General features: G+C 34.3%; 1 protein-coding gene across 1 annotated transcript in view; it reads left to right on the forward strand.

The window, feature by feature from the left end:
- LOC106461886 (cadherin-related tumor suppressor-like) overlaps positions 1-19,394 on the forward strand; it is a 138,844-nt gene that overhangs the window by 87,838 nt on the left and 31,612 nt on the right. Inside the window, exons 4-8 of the mRNA XM_022388965.1 lie at positions 1,931-2,132; positions 3,930-5,027; positions 11,929-12,109; positions 14,138-14,391; positions 15,553-17,238. Of these exons, the coding sequence (XP_022244673.1) occupies positions 1,931-2,132; positions 3,930-5,027; positions 11,929-12,109; positions 14,138-14,391; positions 15,553-17,238 (3,421 nt within the window). The remainder of the gene's footprint in view (positions 1-1,930; positions 2,133-3,929; positions 5,028-11,928; positions 12,110-14,137; positions 14,392-15,552; positions 17,239-19,394) is intronic.

Consider the following 19,394-nt stretch of genomic DNA (forward strand, 5'->3'; position numbering starts at 1 on the left):
CTATATATATATATAGTGAGAGAGAAAGACATATCTCGGTGTGGTAAACCTTTGCGAAATTTATTTTACAACCTCGTGGTGTAATTCAAATCCACTTGCTTGTACGTTTTTTGTAAGTTAATCTACAAAGCTATTAAACCTTAATGCCTCAACCTTCGTTCTTCATTTCTTTGGTTAATGAGAACCATTATTCGCAGATTTCTCAAGTTGTGCCAATTGGCCTGAAACTTAAATGCTATATAACCCATAAGATAAAATCTAGTAAGGACAAAACTCGGTAATGAATAAATAACAGTAATTACGTAATTGTACTACAATTTGAACTTGCAATACGTAACTGAGAAATCAGAAAATTTCCACTTTCTGCTCATAATTCCATCGTTTTTTTGTCGTACTTTGCACCTGCAATGCTTAACAAAGAAATTATAACATTTCCTCTCCTTGGCTACTGTTGTGTCGTTTTGTTTAAATATAAATTTTACTCTGTTTAAAACAGAATTTAATTTAGTTTTGGTAGAAATATCTACATTTTTTATCATCTTTGCCTATATCATCCTTAGCTATATTGGTTAAGAATTTGATTTGATTTTGAATCATATTTTTGTTGGGATCCTCACTTATCCGGTAAAACCTTTTTTATAAACTAATATTTATAAGATGGTCAAAACAGAAAGTGTATATGCTAGAAATCTCATAGATTGTGCTTCTTTGTTAATTGTCTTATACTGCATGTTTTTAATCACTAAAACAAATTACAGTGTGTTATAATAGAGCAGCTGGCGTAGAATTACTGCCAAACGTAAAATTACGTTAGTAAACATAATAACTAAACAAACAGCAATTTCGGCGTAAGGTGTTACTCAATAGTACACTAATACGTGAAAGTATGAAGTGTATAATTCTGTTATCATAACAGCTTTCATCAACAGGTGTTCATAACAGCTTTAATATTTCTATTACGGTTTTCTAAATTGATCTCGATTGTTTGTAAAGACTGTTTTTGACAGAAATGTTTCATACTTTGGACGATGTGACCAAATATTGCTTCTCCCACATATACTTAAACGCGGCATGATATTGTTTTTTGTTTTCACCTCACTGACCACTGCTATAGGATTTTCGTACTGTTATTATGCATGTTTTCTCGACAGCCGTCTATCAAAAAACTTTCAAAGTAATGTGTAACATTAAAGTAAATGCTAACTTCGCGTTTGTTTAATCATTCAATTATATCCACAATAAATTGGTCAAAATAAATAATAATAATAGTACATTTCTTAAATATTGTATATATAACTGTTCTATAGGTCTTCTAGAAGTTTCATAATCCAATATGAACTTAAACTGAACTGAGAAAGTGACATTACTCGCAATGGTATTCCTTAGAAGACCAGTGATGCAGTTTTATGTACCGTTAAACTTTGAACCACAAAAATCAAATATGTAATCCTTTGTGTTTTCAGATTGGGTAGAGAACCATTTCCTTACCTTTATTGGTATATTAATTTTCAAAGTATCCATACCACCATAAAGCAGATAGTTTTATCTTAACACATAGCAAACTCTTATGAACAGCACAGAGGTGAACATATATATATATCCATACCACCAAGGTGCTAATAATTTTATCTTAAGATATAGCAAGGCCTTATTTACAGCATCGAGGTGAAATGTATAGCCGTAGATAAGATGATAATAATTTTATCTTAAAACATAACACAGCCTCATGTACAGCTTAGAGGTGAAATATATATCCATACCCAAGATGCTAATGATTTTATCTTAAAACATACGAAGGCCTTATGTACAGCAAAGAGGTAGATATTTCAAGCATGTTCAAAAGGCATCTCAGTGTCGTATTTACAACCTTGTTTATTTGTATATTGAATTAAGAAGGATGTTTAAATACTTAATTGGCTTTTATATTTAGGTACAGCACTACATTTTTGTTGTCCAAGCCCAGGATTCTGGACATCCCAGTTTGTCCAGTACTGTCACTGTCTATTTCAACGTACTGGACCTGAACGATAACGCACCGTTGTTTAACCCCATGAGTTACAGTGACGAAGTGTATGAAAATGTAACGGTTGGCTCGAGCATTATCACCGTCAGTGCTACCGATCTGGATTCTGGTAAGTCTTTAATTATTAGGTAGAGCCTGATTGAAAGCATTTTACAACTTACTGTTTTTTTATTATTATTATTATTATTATTCTTTCCTAACATATTCAAAAGTTCCAATTTTCCAAAACCCTTCATTTTAATCCTTCAAACAGAATGGGATTTTGACCTTATCTGTCATCACGAGTGGATAACCAGTATTCAAATTTCAGTCAGTCTTTGTTTACTTTATAACTTCCCAGAGAAGCATTCCGATTGTAGACGATCAGTTGATAAAATGCTACCGAACGATGTCCTAACGTCAGGTTACATACGTTAGAGAAAAATAAAATAGATTTAGCGGCTTAAAGAATTTTTCTGATTATACCAAATAAATGTTTTATCGGAACAGCTTGAGTATATATATATATAGTTGACAGACTAGAGAGAAGGCAGCTAGTTAACACCACCTACCGCCAATTCTTTGGCTACATTTGTCTGACCGAATAGTAGAATATAACCGTTACCATTATAATGCACCCGCTACTTCAGCATGTGCAACCTAACGCGAACGACCCGAATTTCCACAGTCTGGCACACTAACCATGGAACCGCAGTCGACCCTACGGTGTGAAACATTACTATGTAAAAGCGTAAGGCTATAATCGTTTTGACATAAACATAATCAAAGTTTATAAAATATTAGAGACTTTGATTGGCAAGTTCATAATTATTTTCTAATAACATAAGTTGTTTATTTAAGCTACTTTTTATTGCTTTCTGAAAAAAGAAAAAAAATCTTTGTTTAAACTAACTATCTAGGTATAGTAATATTATATCTGTTTAAACTAACTATCTAAGTATAGTAACATTATATTTGTTTAAGCTAACTGTCTAGGTATAGTAATATTATATCATTCCTGCTACTGCTCAGCAATTTTCAACAATAAGTATATTTTTTTGGTTGCACGCGATGTACATGTTATTGTTGTGTTGTTTTTCTTTCCCAATTGATATAGTTTTCCAGAGGGTGAGTATTATGGACTTACAGCGCTAAAAATGTGGGGCTTAATCCCCCCGAAGTAGAAAGAGTGCAAATAGCCAGCCCATTTTGTAGCTTTGCACTAAAACAATAACAACAACTAATATAGCTGAATTTTAGACTAGTTTATTGTTGCACGTTCTGATAAATAATGTTCTCTACTTGGCCGAGCATGGCCGAATTGTTAGCGTGCTGGACTATGGATCTGTAGGTTCCACGTTGTGTCCCCTTAACTCATCCCCCAAAATAAATCGCGCTCCGCATTTGAGGCTTGGGTGCGTGACTGTTAAATCCCTGTATTCGATATGAGATGAGTAATCCAAGAGTTGGCCTTCCTATCAGTTCCAAATTAGGAACAGCTAGCTTAGGTAGCTCTTGTGTAGATTTGTGTAAATATCGAAAACAAACAAGTTCTTCATTATGTTAGAATTTGTATCGTGTAACATACCGTACAATGTGATGATCTTTTAAGTAACCAGTATATTTGTGCCAAAGTATATTAAAATTTTTATTGAGCTATTGCTAACAAAAATAATGAACCACTGTTTTTCGCATGTTAGCTTTTCATAAATTTAACACATGACATTTAGTAGTTTTCCTGAAACCCCAGGTGTGTCAGAAAGAAAATTGCAATGTAAAGTAAATCAAAAAAAATTTAGGCGTCAAAAATCGTATATTAAAATCTAAAATAGGACAACTAATATTTACTATTTCTAGAGTAATATATGTCACTTTTGTGTAGTTAACGCTAGCAGATTTGTTGACATATTTATTCTATCACTTTTAGGGCCAAATGGAGACATTGTATTTAGTATTGTAGAAGGAGACGAAAATCATTATTTTGATATATCTCCAAACGGAACCATTTTCACTGTCAAACCATTGGATCGGGAGACTCAGTCTCTGTATAATTTAATAATAAGCGCTAATGACCAGGCCTGGCCAGTGGAGAGACAGTTATCCAGTACTGTACAGGTAACAATCATAATGAAAGACATCAACGACATGTCACCAGAGTTCGTCTCCCCGAATAGAACGTCAGTTTTGGAAAACGCGCCAATCAATACAGTTATTATGGCAGTGAAAGCCGTCGACAAAGACGAGGGCCGCAATAGTTATGTCGAGTATAATCTCCTTCCGGTGCCAGAGAATAAGTTTACTCTCGGTCCGGTAGACGGACTTCTTCGGATTAATGGTCCGATAGATAGGGAGGTCAAGTCACAATATAAAATCCAAGTGGTGGCTAATGACCGAGGAAGTCCTCCAAGATCAGCACTTGTAGATATTGTAATTGATATTATCGACGAAAATGATAATAGTCCCTCCTTCGACCCTAAGCAGTACAGCGCTTCGGTATCGGAAAATGCAAGTATAGGTCTGAGTGTAGTAGAAGTGTCAGCTACTGATCAAGATCAAAGTTTGAGTGGTCAGGTCCGTTACTCTATCGTTTCTGGTGACTCCAATCACGACTTCGTTATAGGTGAAGATACAGGTATCATCCGAATCAGCAAGAATTTGGATTATGAGCGTAAAAACCGCTACATATTGACCGTCCAAGCAGAAGATAATGGCGGTGATATCCGATATGACACGGCTACTGTGACGATAGGGGTGACAGACGTTAATGACAATCCCCCAACTTTTTTGAATTCTCCTTATGAGGTACACGTTATGGAGAACATGAATTACGTCCCGCTTCCCATCGTTACCACTGTAGCCCAAGACGCCGACCAGCTACCCAACACCCACGTACATTACCTCATCAAGGACGGAAACAAAAAGCTTTTTAACATCAACTCTACCTCGGGTGAAATATCTGTGATGAATAAATTGGACAGAGAAGAACAGTCAGAGTACGTTCTGACTATACTCGCCATGGACTCAGGTAATTTTATTTTCCACGAGTTTTTCTGACTAATTATGACTTTTCATTACTATTTATTATTGTACTGGCTTTGGTTTGTAGTACTTTATGTTTTACCGCGCTTTTTCTATTAAGCTATGATTATCTATTGTATTTGAAGTAAAAGTGTTTTCTGAGTGACCTACAGTAATTTCACAAAACTGTTGCTCCGATATTGACTTATTCAATTTTCAGATATCCGCAGAGAAATAAGCTTTAATAATGATTTGTTTTCTTATTCTAGTAAACTTACACACAGTTGTTTTTTAATACACGTTCGCTAAAACGTATAAGGAGAACATACCTTGAAGGTGAACACTCTCCTTGGACAGACGGGTTGATGCCCAAGATACTTATATAATTATCCTTCTATCTACCCATTCGCTGGAGGAGGACGTCGTCAATCAACGATGGGTGTATCAAGGAATGTCTGTGTTTGCAGCTTTTAACTTCAGACTAGACATCCATTTCTATATGGAGTTGAATACAGACAAAGTTTTATTTCTTGCCCCAAGACCCCTCTGGACTCTTAAGTACACGGTGTAAGGCCACGAATACGAGACACGAATTAGTGAAAATCTTGTTAACTATGCGCTACCTCTAACGTATTGGCTTTGGTAGGTGATATGTCAGATACTCTGTTGTTTAATATCTTTTGCTTTACCCACCAAACAAGAGCTATATAAACGGCCTCGAGGGACAAGATTGTGTTAGTATATACCTGTACAATCTAAACAGTGATGAACATCGGTAATAAATCTTCAACCAGCTGGCTTTTTTCAAACAATATATCTGGAGCCCATCGAATAGAGAATCTAACTGTTTTTATATAGTATAACAATACGATAAAACTAAATTATACCGCCATTTCAAGTAAGTTGAAATTTTTCTTAATACAAATTACATGCTTAGACTGAAACACTATATTAAATAATTTTTAACACAAAGCAAGACAGCCGAATCTTAGGCTATAACCACGATACAAAGTTATTAACAATACTAAACTTGGTCTGGATTAGATCAGGGACACGACGTGATAAAAAATGTGGTTGTGTAATATAACGTAATCAATCCTAAACAACATGTACATAAGCCCCTCAATTTCTTTCCTACATTTAGAGAAGCAGCAACATAAAAGTATAGATGTGAGTTTTTTGTTGTTTTTTTTTAGTTTTTGTTGTTGTTGTTGCTGTTGTTCTTTAATAATAAAATTGCTACATAAAGGACCATTTTATTTTTCACGAAACTCTGAGTGGATGTGGAGTCTATAATTGAAATGGGGGAAAATATAACCTTTGAGTGAAACTTAAATTTATGCAATAGTTATAATGGATAAAGGATGTGTATATGTGTGTGTGTGTGTGGTGAACTAAAGAACATGTTCAGGAAATTTTACATCGTAATATGATTTTGTAATCTGTAAGATGAGTAATTCTAGGTAAAATATATGTGTAAGAGTGAATAACATTCGATTATTAATAAGAGCTTCTCAGTCAAAGTAAAGTGTTTGAAAGGCTATTTATATCAGCAAATTGCCTCACAACAACTGTTAAAGTATAAACTAGATTAAATTGGCGAGGTGTAATTGTTCGTGAATTTTATTTATTTAGGGTAAGGATTTTTAACACTGTAATATGTGTTTGTTAATTTATTTTAATATCAGATATTATTTATTATTATTTTCTTGAATTAATCTGGTCATTATTCTTCTGAAAACCATCAATCTAGTGCGAAGCAAGCGATCACTCCGTCAACGGGGGGAAGAATATATTAGTAATTATTAATAAGAACTTCTTAGCGAAAGTAAAGAAGAATATATATATAGGAACATGGCAACCCAATTATTTCTGCAATATCCTCAATACCAAGGCTCTTTGTACTGCCTGGTATATAACAGACATAGTAGTGGTCAAGATGCATTTATAATTGGCAAATTATTTAACAACAATCTGTTTCAATGTGAAATGGATTAATTTGATGAAGCGTAATTTCTCGCATAAACTTAAGTGTCAAAATTTATAAAATTACGTCATAATAGTTACGAAAGTAAACCAAAAGAGTAATTAATTTGTTTGTTGAATTTCGCTCAAAGATTCTCAAGAGCTGTCTCTGCTAGCCGTCCCTAATTTTGAAGTGATAGACTAGAAGGAAGGCAGCTAGTCAACACCACACACTGCCAACTGTTCTTGGGATACCTTTTACCAACGAGTAGTGAGATTGACCGGTTGAAAGGACAGGCATGTTCGGTGACGGGATCCGAACGCGCGACTTTCAGATCGCGAGTTGAGCAAATAACCACCAGACCAAGACTAATCAACAATTGAAACAAAGAGAATTTATTATCAGAATATCATTTGTATACTAAACGAGATATAATGCGAATATAAAATATGCAACTTAACATGTTCATTTTTTCCCAATTCTATAGTCGTTTTCTAACTTTCCAGCATTCTCTTGCAATATTAATAATTATATATGATAAGCAAATATTGTGAATGCCATTTTACATACTATAGAAAACTGACTTGAAAAGCCTTCCAGTGGCACAACGGTAAGTCTGAAAGTTTACGACGCTAAAAACTGAGTTTCGATATCCCTGGTGGGCTTGTTTGTTTGTTTGTTTTTAATTATGCACAAAGCTACACAAGGGCTATCTGTGCTCTGCCCACCACGGGTATCGAAAACCGGTTTCTAGCGTTGTAAGTCCGCAGACATCCCGCTGTGCTACTAGGGGCCCTGGTGGGCACAGCACAGATTGTGTAGTTTTGTGCTTTATAGCAAACGAACTGATTTGAAATAGCGAACAAAATTGGTTTCTTTATCATTTAGCCCTAGAAAATATATTATTTTTCATTTTTGTCCTCTTAAAAAAGGACGAATTCCATTAACATTTTAATCCAAGTAAGGTTGGAATATGTATTCACAGAATTTGCATTTGTTTAATTAATATAATATGGTCCTATCTAAGCTATCTCGACTATTATTATTAAGAATTAAATGTTAGAAATGAAATGTATAGTGAATGATTATTTGTGTTAAGTATGGATTAATTCAAAAGATAAATCACGATTTATTTTATCAAATCAAGTGTTATATATCGTTGCTATTTAATTTTAGTAATTAATGCATCAATTGAGACTGCATAAGACAGATGGAGCCACAAGCCAACACAAATAAAATTACCTAAGATACAAAATTTACATACAAGAAAAAGTAACGAAATTAACGAAAATAATTATCTTCCTGCTGGAAGTACGTGTGTATGTCATAAACATTTTCAGGTTCGAGTAAGATGTTAAGGAATCATGAATATGTCTTTAATTGTATCACAAACAAGTTCATAACGCAATATGACCACAATTACGAAGCACGATGTTTGATTAAATATGTCATTGGATTTTCAACTTGCTACAACTCGTTCTTTTCTTTTTTTTCTCAGGCTTTGTATTGTTTACGTAATCGTATTGCTTACACAGTTTTGTTTTATTTTGTTAAACAAAAACATATTATAGTTTCCTGTCTTCAATCCTTATGTGTCACAATTAGAACATTTAACTATTTAAATTATAGCTTAATTGTTACTTTGTTCAAAAGTTGTCAACAGCTATCCACACCACATAAAGTTACACTTCTGGTGAAAGTTTAATATATTACACAAAACTTTCTTATGTGAAGAGATATTTTCGGCAATAGAACTGTATCTGGTCCGGGTCCTTTCTAAACGAGTATATATATTTATCATATGGCTAAAGGGTAAAACACAACTCGTCTCTACAAAGGATATTACTCCAGATGTAGATAACGCAGTGTATTTGTTCTTGGAACCATTACAAGCAAGTTGTTTCATACCTTGATGTGAGTGAAATGTCCTTTATTGGGCATACAGGCCGTCATTGTGAAGTCTGTTTCTAATCGTCGTTACACCTACACTGCGTCCATACATTTTATTCATTCTCGGAGCAGGTACATGAGGATTGAGGTGAGCCAGAATCGACCGTTTGTTTGTGTTGTGGATAATTGTATACCTATTCCAGATATATAAGCAACTGTGCTATTGGTTATGGAGCGATTCCACATTTTTGTTATGACACATTCAGACACGTGTAGTCAATTTACGACAGCTTGCTGTGATAGTTTGACTTCTATTTGTCTGATAGCTCAACACATGAACGAAACATGCAGATGTCTGTTTTGAAGCCTAGCATATAGTTGAAGAATAATTTATACTCTGTAATTCGTTTAAAAGAGATAACAGAGAAAACAATTGTACGACACCACTACATATAGCATAGGTTGAATAATTCACCTTTAGCATTTTAACTCATATTAACCGACGATCAAATGTTTGATTTATAACAATGAAATAACGGATGTGATTAGCAGCGGTGTTTGCCTAGTATAGCTATATTACAAATTCCAATTATTTTTTAACTGTTCTATCTAGTGTATCACTGTTCCACTGCTTAATTAAGACAATGTTCGAATTACTGTTAGACTCTTATAGACTCGTTTTCCAATTTACAATCGGGCAAATTTCCATCGGACCAGTTTGCCAACTGAAGGTTGGTGTATAAATAAATGACACTAATAATGCGATAATAGAAATGTTTGTGAAATAGCAACGTTTAGTTATGTGATGATATTGTTTAAACGTTGTTTGCTTGAGGAAAAACAATTTATTGCAGCTAAGAATCAATATTGTTTCCTATTTCAATAATAATATGAATATTTCTAAATTTTCATTATTTGGTGACCAATGAATCTTTAGCTAAGAAGATTAGATTATCATAAGGTTAACAACTATATTCCAAGCGTTGGACAATAGTTTGCTTACATCTTGCAGAAATGTTATGTGAATAATTTTAGAAAAGGGAAAATAAAAATAAAAGATTTTAAAAATTAATCAAATGTGGTATTATATCAAATTCACTCTTCCCCCCCCCCCCCATTCCTATCAACTTGTTGCATGAATGAAGCCACCATGAGTGTTTTGGTGACACTGGTTTGACATGTTTTTTTGTGGGAAACACTAATAAAACGCCATTCAGGAGAATAAAAATATCTGCTGATAACATTATCTTGAAGATTTTTTTGTGTCTTTTTTTTTTCTAGTATAATGATTTGGCGCTTAATCAAATGTTTAAATTGAAATAACTCTAGCTCTCAACGGTTTTTACTGAAGTCAGAAGTACGCCCAAAAATGTTGTTCAAAGGTTAGACAGTAGATCTTTAGTCATTTGAGAAACAAAAGCTATAACTTTCTGTTCTGTTCTTTTTCATGACTTATTATTCTTTTTAGGCCGGGATCCTTTATCTCGCATTCATACCTTATTTCATTTATAAAATCTAATAGGTTAAGTTAAAGAAATTGCTGTTTATTTATGAAGTAAATGTGTAACTCAAAGAAAAACAGAAAATTAAAATGCTAAACTGCATGGCTCTTTTACAAGAGTTTATTTTATCTTATCTTCAAAATTCTAAATACATATATTAAATACATATTCATTTATAAATGTTGCTAAGATACACACCTGTATTTTATATATTACCTGCTTAAACCTAAACACTACTTAATATGGTTGGTTAAACTTACTGCTATGGTATTGAAGAAAGAGAGCAGCTTTAAATAGGAAATGTGTCTCTTTCTGCAGTGAAACAGAATATTCCATTCCGTTTTAGACGTTTTCCAAAAACCCAATTGTGTGTAGAAAGTTCACAGCATATCTTATTCCAAGACACTAACTCTTCTTGTTTATTTTTTTTATATTTCGTAAGTTTTTTAAAAGTACTGAAAACCGAATTCATAAATAGGTTTGAATTTACATAAATTATAGAAATGTGCATTCAATGAACCATCATTAATATTTACTTAATTATTTGAATCTTTGATATTTATTTTAAGAATGTTGGTACTAATGGTGATATTGTTTTGTTTTTCTGTATTTTCGCATTTAAGATGTTGGTGCAAAATCTTTGCGCTTAGTCATTTATGGTAAATGATGGTGATTTACTATACAACATTATGCTAATTCTGAATTCATTATTATGCCATTCGAATTCATTTTGGATAATATATGTGTGGCCGATTATTAAATATATGAAATATTTATATATTAAATATTTGCAATATTCAATATTACTTGTTGACACTCTGGTAATTTCATTATAGAGAAGGTAAACTAACGTGTACTTTCATTCAAATCGATTTGCTTTGTTGACCATAAAATGATGTAATGACTCCAAATTGGTTCTCATATGAAAGGAAATACGGACTATTAACAATAACTCTTAGTCTTAGTTTTATGTGTCACATATATTCTTTTAAATAGAAATACGAAGCTAATGTGTTAGGGTCTTATTTAAATAACAGGGGAAAGATCTTTAACCCTTAACTTTCAGCAATATTTTATCAAGTAAAAAAGGAAAATTTCACCACAGAATACTATAAGCAACAAATGGTTTCGCTTCTTAAGCCTTCTTAGTAAGTGGGGGGATAAATGTAGTTTTTATATATAATTCACTTAGCTAGTTTGTAGTGTTATGTTACTTCGAATAGTACAGAAACCGAGACGCAGAGCGAGCTTGCTAATTTGTACTGGATTCTAATGGATAAGAGAGCGATACGGTAATTTGTATACGCTACAGGATTTTTAAGACCTCTGTCTAACAAATAACCAGGGTAGAACAAGCAAACTAAGACTAAACCCAGTTATCTTGCTGAACAAAGTTGTTTAATGTTGTAGTATATGCTAAACTGTTTTTCAACTACCTATATTTTTTTAGGTTATCTGTGCTTTAACGAAATAAAAATTATATATTTTGAGACAAAAGAACCACTTGCTAAGCAGGAGAAAAATCATATCTTGCCTTTTTACCCCCTCAGGGACTCCTCGCCAGACGGGTACAGGAACAGTGACCGTCGTGGTCAGTGACGTGAATGACAATGAACCTACGTTCGAGAAGAGTCATTATGCAGCAGACGTGAAGGAAAACTTGGCTGCTGGCACCCAGGTCATTTTAGTTACTGCCTCTGATAAAGACTCTGGAAACAACGGGCTTCTCAGGTTAACAGATCTATTCCATCTAAATCTCAAAATACATATTTTATCAATAAGTTAAAACTGCTCATCTAGCTGAGAAATGCAACATCTGAGGTAGATGATCTATTGAATTACTTCTTGATTTGTGATTTAAGTCATCCCGTCAATAAATTGTGCACAGTTGCAAAACGTATAAAAAGATCCGATACGCCTGTGTTGACACCATCTAGTTAACATAACAGGGATAGATAATTTTAAAGATTTTATGTACTGCCAAATGAATTTTATGTTACTCTCACCCAGCATATATTGTTATAGCATGTAATTTTTACTCCTTAAAATTTACATACACACACATAAACAGAAAAAAATGGATAGATTTTACAAGTTGATGAAGTACGAGACGCATAAAAAAAAAGTTAAACTATAAGAAATATGTAAGAAAACCTTCATCTTTCATGACAAATAGACTAAAGTTATAAAATACCCCTGAAAATACCTATGAAAAGTTCGTCTCGTACAACAATAGAAATATGTCTACCAAAGGTCTCCCGGTTTCCAAACCACGAATGCAATAAACCTAAGCCAGGTTACTTTCAGACCCACAAGTCCATGGTGAAAATTGAAAGCCTATAAGATATATATATGTGCTATATTAGTAACCATCTGTTAAAAAATAAATTCAAAAAGTGTACCATTTCCTTTGCAATAAAATCAAAACTATTAAACAGTAATCTTGGATAGTTGAATTGTAGGTATTTATCTTACAATGTGGAAATTAAGTGAAAATTCTAAAAGAGGCTACCTACGAGCCCCCCCCCCCCCCGTGGCACATCGGTATGTCTGCGGACCTATAACGCTAGAAACCGGGTTTCGATGGCCGTAGTGGGCAGAGCACAGATAGCCCATTGTGTAGCTTTGTACTTAACTTCAAACAAGCAATTATTAAGTTACCTACGAAGTGTATCACGATGATATTATGTCATTTTGATTTTATTGCTTACACACATACTTCTCAAACTAATGGCATTGAAAACATTTTCTAACTGGTAATTTTTCATTTAAAAAGATACGATATTTTAATTTAATTCATGATCCTTTGATCTACACATTTTAACTTCACATGAGCATCCAAATAAGGGAGTTATTTATTGTAACAGCGTTATAGGGTTTGTTAAGAAACTCTACCATGTTAGAAGCGATAAGTCTTCGGATTTACAACGCTCAAATCAAGGGTTCGATTCCCCTTGGTAAACCCAGCAGATAGCCAAATGTGGCTTCGCTATAAGAAAACACACAGAGAAGCAAACAGAAAGGCAATAATAGTGATATTGTTTACTGTATTGCTGTGTAATACGGTTAGAATATTTAGAATGATGTTTTCATTATATTATAGGCAATTTGTATTATGTTGTTTGATTTGTCACTAATACTAGAACAAAAAAGACATACAAATAACATTGGCCATGAAGTCATTTTCATTAGATATAATTATAGGTGAGCTAGATAGCTTCTAGGACCCTGATTCCAAATCTGTTTGTGGTTTTCCTCTAACACGTCAAGTTTTCGTGATGAGACCGATCAAATTTGAAAGATTATTGCCTGAATTATAATTTAAGTTGTTGTACCTTTCTTTTTTCACAAGTGTGTACTGTATAAGTTTAACCAAGTGTATGGTGTGTATAACGTTTATGGGAATTGTACTGAAAAATGAATAAAGTTGTAACGTTAACTAGCCTAATGTGTGATTATTACCTAAATTGTGCTAAAATTAACACCAGTCATATTTCGATAACCAGATGTGCTAGAAGAAAACCGAAAATATATTTGGAATCAGCGTGCAAAACAGGTGTAGAAACATGTATTTACATCTTTGGTGATAGAAAATAGTTCTATTTTGTCGACTAGTGTTATTTTAAAAAAAAACGTACATTATTGAAAATTGTTTTTATTTTGGACTGCTCATAACACTATTAATAACGGGCTTGTATTCTCAACCACAATAAAAAATAAATATATATATATAACCTTTATCGTCTCCGATATTTCCAGATATAGCTTAATCGGAGATCATCTAGATAAATTTACTGTTGATTCCAATACGGGAGCCATCTTCACCCGGGTTTCCTTAGACAGAGAGGAGTGTAACCAGTACGAGATGACATTGGTGGCTAAAGACAGTGGATTGACTACTGAACATTCCGCTAGTGTAAATATCACAATTCACGTGGGAGATGAGAATGACAACAAACCTATATTTGCGGAAGAACATTCGGTTGTCCATGTTCCCGATAGTTCAACAGGTGGTAAGTCTAATGCTCACATTTTTCTTATTTCTCAGAGGTTATGTTTTTGTTTTGTTTTTAGTATAATTTAGGTGTTATGTGTATGTAATTACTTTCTACACTGAACACCCATGTCTTTCTGAGAAATAAACATTGTTGCCTTGCATTAATATGATATGAAATGAAGAGGAGATATGTGATGGAAATAATTATGAAGTGCTTAGGTGACTTTCAGACTAAGCCTAGGCCTAACATGGCCTGGTGGTTAGGACACTCGACTCGCGATATGTGAGGCGCGAGTTCGAATCCCGTCGTCGAAGATGCTCGTCCATTCAGCTGTATAGGTGTTATAATGTGACGGGAAATCTCACTATTCGTTGGTAAAAGAGTAAGCCCTAGAGTTGGTGGTGGGTGTTGTATACTAAAAACCCTTCCTTCTAGTTTATCACTTCAAAATTAGAGACGGCTAGCGAAGATAGCCCTCGTGTAGCTTTGCACGAAACTCAACAGTACAAACAAACAAACTGACTAAGCCTGCTCCAAACATGCTTGCTCTTTCCAACAGTAAGGATATTATAATGTAACTGTCAATCCCGTTATTCGTTGGTAAAGAGTAGTCCAAGAGTTGACAGTAGCTGCTACCAGTTTCTTTCCTTCTGGTTGGCAGTTAAAAAAAAACCTTTCTGAGATTTTTGAGCTTTTATAACTTTTTGTAAACAAATTAAAATCGAAATAAGACTTTCTTTGTTTTGTTTTTGATATATCATGATCAAATTTCAGTAGCATTGTATTAATATGCAAACATTTAATCTGTTAGTTAATTACTATCAAAATGTTAGAAATGCAAGATTCTTGTGTAAATATAATGAAAATATTCAAACGATCAACGTTTTTCAGTACACAATTAAAAACAATTTTTCACACCATTGAGGATGACGTCATTCGACGTCGACACATGTAGAGTGTGTGTGTTTTAAGGCCGTTGATCAGTCTCAGAATAAAAGATTTTTCAATTGTGTACTGAAAAACGTTGATCGTTTGAGGATCTTAACTGTTAGTTAATTACTTAAATATAATTAATTGATCATACTTTTATTAGTTGTACTATAACATAACCTTTAAATGTTTTGCTGATTCTTATGACTTGTAGTGTAATTAACTCTTATTTGTATTACTTTCTAGGTCATTTCGTTTTTGGAGCTCAAGCTCATGATCTTGACACAGGTGTAAATAGCAGGTTAGTCTACCATTTGTCTGGGACAGATGCTGATAAGTTCCAAATCAATCAGGACACCGGAGTAGTCAAGCTAGTTCAGAAACTTATCCCCAAACAAGAAGGATACCATCTAGAGATTCATGCTACTGATAGCAGTCCATATCCTCTTTCAGCTAGTGCCAACGTCGAAGTATATCTTCAGCCCACAGATCTTTTTCCACACTTTCGATCAGGAATTCGTAGTTTTGTATTCTCAGAAATGGCCGAAAATCTAACAGTAACGACCGTTTCAGCGACATCTCCTAAATCTGGTGATAAAGGGCATATATCATATCACATTGCAGGTGGTAACGTTGGAAATGCCTTAACCGTCAACTCTCAGACTGGAGAAGTGCGAATAACCAGCGGCTTGGATTATGAAACGCTGCCTCAATACGAAGTGTGGGTGGAAGCAACAGACAGCGATTTTCCATCTCTCAGAACTGCCACTAAACTTGTTATACAGACTACAGATGCCAACGATAACGTGCCAAAGTTTACATCTGAAATTTTTAATGCTACTGTTATGGAAGAAAATGATCCTCCGCAGTTTGTTACTGTTGTTCAAGCACAAGATGCTGATCAGGGAAATAATGGAAATGTTTATTACAAGTTTCTTGAGTCAGAAAGTTCCGATAATTCTTTTACTTTGGATTCTCAGACAGGAGAGATCTTCACGAACGCCAAACTCAACAGAGAGTCCTTGGGGTTATATAATCTGGTCGTGGAGGCCATTGACCACGGCCTGCCTCAAAAAACAGGCACAACTACTGTGTTTGTGACAGTTTTAGATAAGAACGATAATCCTCCACGCTTTACGCGGCTCTTCAGTGTCAATGTCACCGAAAATGCGCCGCTGGGATCTTTTGTAATCCAGGTAACGTCGTCAGACAAGGACGTTAGTATAAATGCAAATGCTACATATAGCTTTACAGACAACCCGGGAGAGAAGTTCCATATTGATCCACTGTCAGGGAATGTCTCCGTCGCTGGCAGGTTGGACAGAGAACTTAGGGACGAATACATTTTAAAAGTTGCAGCCGTAGACGGCTCCTGGAGAGCAGAAACTCCACTCACCATTTCTGTCCAAGATGTTAATGACAATGCCCCCAAATTTACAGAAAACATTTATAACTTTAACTTTCCAGAACTCCAACATGCAATATCTTTCATTGGTCAAGTAACTGCTTCTGATCAAGATAAGCATGGACCTAACTCATTCATTACATATTCCTTAAAGAGACCATCCGATTTCTTCCGAATTGACCCTGGAACGGGTGAAATTTTTAGCAAGCAGGTATTATATTATAAACGCACATCGAGAGTTTCCATAGAAAATCAGTACACTCTGTATGTGATAGCTATAGACCAAGGAAAGCCTCCTTTGTCCACCCAAGTCACAGTATTAATAAATATTGTGGACTCTAACAATAATCCTCCCCTTTTTGAGAAACCTAATTATTTCTCTCCAATTCCGGAACTCATCGAAGTTGGTACTTCTGTCCTTCAGGTCAGGGCCAGAGACAACGAGGACGTTGGAGTGAATTCAGAAATTGAGTACTTCAAGGCAGGTGGGAATGGAACTGACTACTTTTACATTCACAAAACAACAGGTTGGTCTGAATCTAAACAAAATTATATAACATTTCTATAGTTTTGCTTTGTAATAATTGTAATTAAACATTTTCTTCAAAGTGTTCACATAACTTTCGAATTTTTGTTTCATATCATATTGATTTATTAGTTTAGGACCTGCTGTAAAACTGTAATTTTCATGGTTATAGCATGCGTCTCAATTAAGCATGTAGAGTTTTTAAAATATTTAACTTTTTAACCTCGGGTTTACGTGTAAGCATAACTGATATATGTAAAATGTAAAGACAGTGCTGTGTATTTAAAGTAATTAAAACAGTTAAGTGACTTGCCTAGACTAGTCACGTACGAGGTTACGTACGTTGAGTTTTGAACGAATCTGATGGCCGTGCGGGGCGTCTCAACTGCAAGGTTAAATCTAAGTGGGTTTTCACACCTATTTCACAATACGTGATACCCACCAAGCACCTCTAATACAAAAGACACTTTGAGCAAGATTAATCTTATCAAAAATGAAAAATCAATCGACTTTTCTAGTAAGACACACTGGATTTTGCGACGCTTTCCAAACCTGGGTATCGGAGGTAAGTATCAAAACTCAATAGGGTGACGATACCGGTATACTAATTTCAGATTACACCTGTTTCACCTTACCCAACGGTAACTTAAAATCGCGTTCAGATTACCGGGAGGTAGGATGATATCGATTTCAAATTACCCCTGGGGGTAGCATGAAGGTGATTTCAACCTACCCCCTACGATTTCAGATTACCTCCTCAAAACATTTAGTTATTTATATTTATTTAGATACTTATTTCAAGCATAAACACAAATAAACTGACAACAACAAATAATAATAATAATATTTATCATTAAACTGTCATTACCCCCGTAGTGCATGATGTACGATAAGTTATATTTCTCTGTAGATCAGAATTACATCAACTACATATGAAACATGCAATTCTTGCACATTAACTAAGTGTATGTAATACGTCATGCACTTTGAACTAGTGTATGGGTGGTTTTAATATAATTAACATTTTTGTGAATTTTTTTATTTTTCCAGATATTGAGACTAGCTTTCAATCTTGTATGTTTCACGTGTTTTATTCAATAAACTTATCATGAGCTGTAAGCATAAGAATTTATCATTCCAGCTAATCAGCGAGGGGGATAATCTGAACATTGCAGGGGTAATATGAAATCAGGTTCAGGCTACCCCCGGGGGTAATATGAAATCGATTTCAGATTACCGGGAGGTAACTTGAAAGGGGAGGTAGCTTGAAGTCTTTACACCGGTACTCTAAGTGTCTATAAACAAATGAAAAAATCTACACATAGAACCTTAGCACATAAACACTGCTTTCTGAGGTGGGTTTCTGAGGGATGACAAATCTATATCCTAAATACCCTTTTCTTTCCAATTCATAGTACTGTCTATCCATTCACCCCTACCTTACGCATGTGTTGATGTTGCCCGTACTTCCTTTCTCCTAATTTCATTGTTGCTTAGGTTAATGAAGTTTAAAAAGATTCCCACGCATACACGATGACCTTGTCTGTACTTCCTTAATCCTAATTTAGTTTTTGTATAGTTTAACTAATGAAGTTTAAAAAGCTTCCCACGTTCGCACACATATTACTGCTTTAATTATATGGATTTTCGGTTCTACTTTGTCAGGCAGTTTATATAAATTTGATTTAAATCAAAACGAATTAGAGTATACCGTCTATTATGAGAATTTAACTTTGATATTTTACTTAATATGTTTCAAGACTAACTGGTTTTCTAAATGTTTCTGCCTTAAGATAAGTTTATTGGCTTTCGAGGGCTTACTTACATAAATTCAATTTTTCAGGACATTATAGTCACAATTTCTTATATACTTCGTGAAACTAACAGATATATCCCCCGTTACTCGAAATACAAGAAAACTGGTATGTGAAAAATTAGATTACGAATAATTACAAATAAATACCCAATGCTGACAAACGTTACACGATTCAAACACCATGAAAAACAAAGAGTAAAAAATAAATAGTAAAAACAAAAAACCGACGTTTTCTGGCACAATGAAAGGTAAAATCCTTATTAGAGGTTGCAGCCTATACATTTCGGTAACTAGTAGGCTGCAACATATAATGAAGATTTTACCTTTCATTGTGCCAGAAA

This window comes from Limulus polyphemus, unplaced genomic scaffold (genome assembly GCF_000517525.1).
Source record: "Limulus polyphemus unplaced genomic scaffold, Limulus_polyphemus-2.1.2 Scaffold1053, whole genome shotgun sequence".
In the NCBI taxonomy this organism is placed as follows: Eukaryota; Metazoa; Arthropoda; class Merostomata; order Xiphosura; family Limulidae; genus Limulus; species Limulus polyphemus.